The 5,936-nt window shown below is 25.3% G+C and overlaps 1 protein-coding gene across 1 annotated transcript; it reads left to right on the top strand.

Moving 5' to 3' along the window:
* Positions 1–1,549: 1,549 nt before the first annotated feature.
* LOC120359602 lies at positions 1,550–2,638 on the top strand. The gene is made up of 2 exons (XM_039457639.1): positions 1,550–2,082; positions 2,166–2,638. The coding sequence occupies exons 1-2, from the start codon at positions 1,791–1,793 to the stop codon at positions 2,300–2,302; spliced, it is 429 nt and encodes a 142-aa protein (XP_039313573.1). The 5' UTR covers positions 1,550–1,790; the 3' UTR covers positions 2,303–2,638.
* The last annotated feature ends 3,298 nt before the right edge of the window (positions 2,639–5,936 follow it).

Genomic DNA, 5,936 nt, shown 5'->3' with positions numbered 1-5,936 from the left:
TGTGATAGTATACAACTACTGCTTTAAATAAAGAAACAAGTTTTATAAAAACAAAAAGAAATTTGAATTTAACAAGTAAAATTTTGTACGATAAAATATGACTCCAACGATCTATTCGTGTTTAAATTCATATTTTTTTTGCACAATTTTTTATTTCAATTTTTGCCCAATTCGCTTAAAATATTATACATGAACTCCATTATAATAAATAAGAAATAGTTACAATTCTGTTCTTCCAAAAGCTATGCAATAAATGCAATGTTTTATTTGAAATGTGTATAACGCAATATTAGGACAATATTAACTTCAATTATTACATACTATTTTTATTTTAACTTGCTCACTCTAATATGTAAAAATCGGCGGGTCCCGATAGCACACATCCCGATAGCAACAAACCACTCACAATGGCAGATGCCTAGAGATTTTCCGTAGGTTGGGTTAGATAAGTCAAGATGATTGGTTGGTGGGCTATTGGGATGTGCGCTATCGGAACCCTCCCTGTAAAAATCATTGTCATTGAAATACTAAATTTTTTTCGAAAAATTTGTGTGTATAGAATAGAGATGATAATTCTGTAATACCCAAAAGTCAGATGAATACAGCTAAAAAAGCAAAAGAAAAAGAAAATTCATCCAGTTTTGCGAATGTTTCATATATTAATGATAAACAATCACTGAAACCTCTAAAGGATCTACTCATGGAATCTATGTTAGGAAAAGAGATTTTAACCTCATTTGAAGAGAATGAGGTTATTCCAGACAAATATAGGAATAAATTATGTAACATTATCATAACAGATTTGGAAAATAGATCTATAAGGAAAATACTTGAAAAAAGTGTGTACTAAATTTAAGATGAAACTCTATTGATGTTAGGCAAAAATGAATTATTTGTAAACTTTTTTTAATATTTAGAATTTAAAACATATTTTAAGAGCTATAAAAATTCTAAAAATTAATAAAGTTACAGTTGATCAAATAAAAAATTTTTTTTTGAACAATTTTAGTTTTTTAACAAAATTTTTTTTATATTTCTCGAAAACAAAATAATGACTGAATGAGAATTACAAATGTAGCAAATCTTTTTGACATGTAAAATATTAAAAGACTTTATACTGATACTTAAAAGACGTATAGATTTAAAACAATTAATAGATAAAATTGTTTTAAAATATTGATTTTATATTGTTTAATAGTTTTATCTGAAAATTTTTAGATTAATTCCATAGATTTTTATTTTTACTTGTATTTTTTATTTCATAGATTAGATAACGCGCTAGCAAACACGATTGTTAAAATGATCGTCGATATATTCCCATCTGAAGCAGCAAATACGTATTTTATGTCACCAATAAAAAAAAAAATTCTCTGTAATAAATCCATTCTTGCTCGTGGAAAGTTAATTAGTATGTGGCGAAACTGTCAGTGTCAATATAAAAAATTGCATAGAAGGATAATAGATGAGGAAAAAACAAACAATCGAAGTATAGAGCCCGGTAAGATAACTTTTTTGTGAACAAGATAAAAAATAAACTTTGAATTAAAATTAAAAATATATTTTATTTTTAACAAATAATTTTTGAGAAGCACAAAGGTGCATCATATTCTCGTAAAAATTGATTTATATCTTTCTATATTATATAATTTGTTACCTTGCACATTAAAAACTTTCATTATCATTTTTTTATAATAACATAATTCGTATACATATTACATCTTATAGAAACAATACAAGATGATATTCAAGAGGCGTTAGACTGGCTAGACAAAAATCAAGCTCCTTGGGACATGGTTTTAGACCATTGGAGAAAAACTTCTGCTCATCGAACCAAAGCTTTAAAAGAATCAAGTGACACTAATTTGGTGGATATATTTGAAAAATGGAAACTCTATAAGCACGCTAGTGGACATGAATTAATTAATACTGATTTTCAATGCCTAAATTTATCCAAAGTAAATTTGGATAAAGATGTTTGGTTTAATTTTTTTGATACTTTGCTAAAGCACGCCTCTCTTAGCTCCAAAGACGAAACAGCAAAGATGCTTCTGGAATCTATGAAATCTAAAGATGTTTCAGACAGTAAATACATGCAGTTTATTTCTAAAAATGTATGGAAGTTTCTAATTTTTTATTAAGTTTCAAGTCATTAATTTATATTACAGATGCATTAGTGGCCATGAGTGTAAGTTTACTCCCTCACTTGTATCCGCCAAAACATATGAAAAGAATACGGAATAAGAGTTTCAAGCCTTCTATTTGCCCTGTGATAAGCATATCATATCTATTGAACATGCAGTAAAACAGCTAACTAAGGGAAATACCGAAGAGGAACAAATGGAATGAGTACAAAGAATTATTTTAATATAAAATGCACGAAAGAAAATATTTTCTTGTTTTTTTATTACAATATTTAGTCTTGCGATAAGTCACGAAATATATAATAATATACTGTAAACTGAAAGCGCCCGATATAATATCGATATAATATCATTTATTATGTTTATTTTATCTTGTATTTATGTAGATTTTAAGTTTATGTTAAATTGCGTTTCATAGAAAATGTTTTCTTGCTTTTTCTGCTCCCATTTATTCTTTAAAACATAAAGCATTTATGAATTATGAGGTGCAATGTAATATTACAGATTGCTTTTATAAATTTGCTTGTGTTTATTCATTAATGAAACATATAAAAAATGAACATTCTGTACAAAAATGATCTTATGAAATAACTGAAATATCAAATAACGCGAATAAAGATGTTGTACATTTAATTAAAGAAACAAATACAATAGAACAACATAAAACTATTCTGACTGAACCATTGAAAGATCTATCGGAAACGTTATACAATAACGAAGAATTCAGTATTGATTATTTTAAAAGTAAGGTTTTCAATTTTGCTCTTTGCTTGGTAACGCAACTGTATGCCTGTGGAAGTTTAAACAGAAAAGTAATCCATAAAATTATTATTGATATATGTACAACGTATATTAATAATTGTTTAGATTTTTTGAAATGTAAATTTCAAAATACTGAATTACATGATATGTTAGATGTGATGAAAAATGGTTTTAACATATTTAGAACAGAACATTTGACATTAAAATTTTTGAGTAAAATAAATTGTTTTTTCCCGCCAAAGAAAGTCATTATTAGATCTTTTTTAAAATATGGTAAATTAAAAAGTAAAACATGTTTCGTAATCCGTAAAAGAACATTGAGCATAATACCTATAAAATTAGTATTAAAAAAATTTTTAGAGATGCCAATGGTTTTTTCTGCTATAATGAAGTTTGTAGACAAATGTAACAGAAGTTTGGTCATTAATTCGGTAATTAAAGGTGATTTTTGGAAAAAAATCGTAGCTAGTCAAACTGATAAAATTATTTTTCCTTTAGTTTTGTATTTTGATGACATAGAAATTAATAATCCTTTAGGGACGCATAGAACCGTCAACAAGATAGGCGCAGTGTACTGTTCTATTCCAATTTTACCCACGGAATACGTTAGTAAATTGGAAAATATTTTTTTATATCAATTACATAATTCTCAGGATCACAACGTTTTAGGGAATAAAAACATTTTTCATCTCATCATAAAGCAAATCATTGATCTTCAAAATAATGGAATTATTATCAACATCGATGGAGAGGAAAAGAAAATTTTTTTTGTTTTAACTTATATAGTAGGTGACAACTTAGGACTGAATACAATTCTTGGTTTTTCGAAAAGTTTTAATTCCTCATACTGTTGTCGAGTTTGTACGCTTTCTAAAGATGAAATGGTAAAACAAAAAAAAGAAAAACCAGAAAAGTTAAGAACAAGAGAAAATTATTTTACACATTGCAGTGAAAAAACTTTTGGAATTAAAGAAAATTGTGTATTTCATGTAATATCAAATTATCATGTAACTCAAAATTTTTCAGTGGACCCAATGCACGATTTATTCGAAGGGATATGCAGATACGATTTGGCTAAAATTTTGAATAATTTTATTAATAAAGAAAACTTTTTTACCTTGGATGTTTTGAACGAACGAATTAACTGTTTCAATCATACTGCCGACTCTAATGTTCCACCACCTATACAATCAGATTCCATTAAAAAAGAACTAATTATATTATCAGCATCTGAAATGCATTATCTAATAAAAAATCTCGGTCTGTTCGTTGGTGATTTAATTAAAAGTAATAATAAATATTGGCAATTATATTTAATAATGCGTAAAATTGTGTGCATAGCAATAGCAGATGCTATTAACGAAGAAATTATTGAAATTTTTGAAAAATTAGTTTTCCAATATTTAACATCCTATAAATAATTATTTAAATGCAACTTTAAATTTAAGCATCATATTCTCCTGCATTATCCTCGAATTATGCGTTTATTTGGTCCATTCAAAAATATGTCCAGTATACGTTACGAAGCCAAGCACAAGCAAATAAAAGAAACTAGTAAAATTATCACCAGTCGTAAAAACCCTTCATATAGTTTAGCAATAAAACATCAATTACAATTTTCTCATAGAATAGTTCGTAATATTGGATTTTCTGATGATCTTTCTTATGGTCTTTCTTTTGGAAAACTGAGATTAACAAGTCAATTTGAAAAATTTAAAGAATATTTATCTTCAAATGATTTTATAAATTTTAATTGCTACTCTTGGATAAGGATAAATGGGACGCGTTATGAAATAAATAATGTTATTAATTATAATACAAACAACTTTGACGTTTCTCTCGGTAAAATAAAATTTATAATAGTCAGTTTTGTAAAAGAAATTTTTTTTTTGTATTGCACAATTCAAATTGTAGAAAACTGTTTTCATTTAAGCGCTTTTGAAATCACAGAGACAGAAGAGTGGGGATTTGTGAACTATAAAAATCTTTCTAATAATAGAGTACAAAATATACATACAATGTCCGATCTTAAACTTTATGTACCTTCTAATTGTTTATAGTGAAATTGTTTAAATGATTGAAGACAAATAAAAAAACATTTATAATATTTCAAGCTGTTTTCATTTATAAACCTTTTATTGCGACACATATATACTTAATTATAGTCAATCATTTGTTTACTTTAGAAAATTACATTTTGTTTTAAGATGTGTTTTTAATAGATGTAAATAATTTTTTGTTTGATAAGATAAAAATTTGTTTGAAAATATAAAATTATTTTATTACTAAATTTAAATTTAGTAATTTATTATTTGTTTTAAGTTTACATCTTTTCATTGATCAAATAAATTTTTACGTAAACAAAATAATTAAATTGATATTACATACACATACTTAATTATAGTAAATTCGTTATATACATATAATATCAATTTAATTATTTTGTTTACGTAAAAATTAATATGATCAATGAAATTTATATATTGGAGCAAAATGTTTTTCTTCAATAAAAAGATGTAAACTTAAAACAAGTAATTATTTACTGAATTTAAATTTACTAATGAAATGATTTTATATTTTCAAACAAATTTTTATCTTATCAAACAAAGTATTATTTACATCTAAGACAAACACATCTTAAAACAAGATCTGATTATCTAAAATAAACAAATAATTGACTATAATCAAGTATATATTAATTTAATTTAATTTATTAATCGTAATAAGTGAGCATTCTCAAGTAAATATACATTTTTTAAACGTATTTTGTATTAAATCTAAGAAATGCATTCCTTGAAGTAAGATCTAATTTCCAAAATGAAGTAATGAAGCATTACAATTAAGTGTACATGTACTTAATTTTATTCATATTTGTTATAATTGCACATTTTTAAGTAAATATCTACTATTTTTAAGTTATTACTTAGTACATTTAAGAAATTCATTCTTTAAAGCAAGATCGGATTTTTAGAAATGAACGAATAATTCACCATAATTAAGTATATATTCATTACATTTTACTTCATCAATTGG

This window comes from Solenopsis invicta, chromosome 14 (assembly GCF_016802725.1).
Source record: "Solenopsis invicta isolate M01_SB chromosome 14, UNIL_Sinv_3.0, whole genome shotgun sequence".
NCBI lineage: Eukaryota > Metazoa > Arthropoda > Insecta > Hymenoptera > Formicidae > Solenopsis > Solenopsis invicta.
Note: the sequence above shows the minus strand (reverse complement) of the source record. Positions and strands in the feature narration are given on the sequence as shown.

Excerpts from the sequence above, each read along its gene's own strand:
- LOC120359602 (XM_039457639.1), top strand. The coding sequence starts at position 1,791 with ATGGTTTTAGACCATTGGAGAAAAACTTCTGCTCATCGAACCAAAGCT. Across the intron at positions 2,083-2,165 it reads ATCTAAAGATGTTTCAGACA|ATGCATTAGTGGCCATGAGT; the intron begins GTAAATACATGC and ends TTTATATTACAG.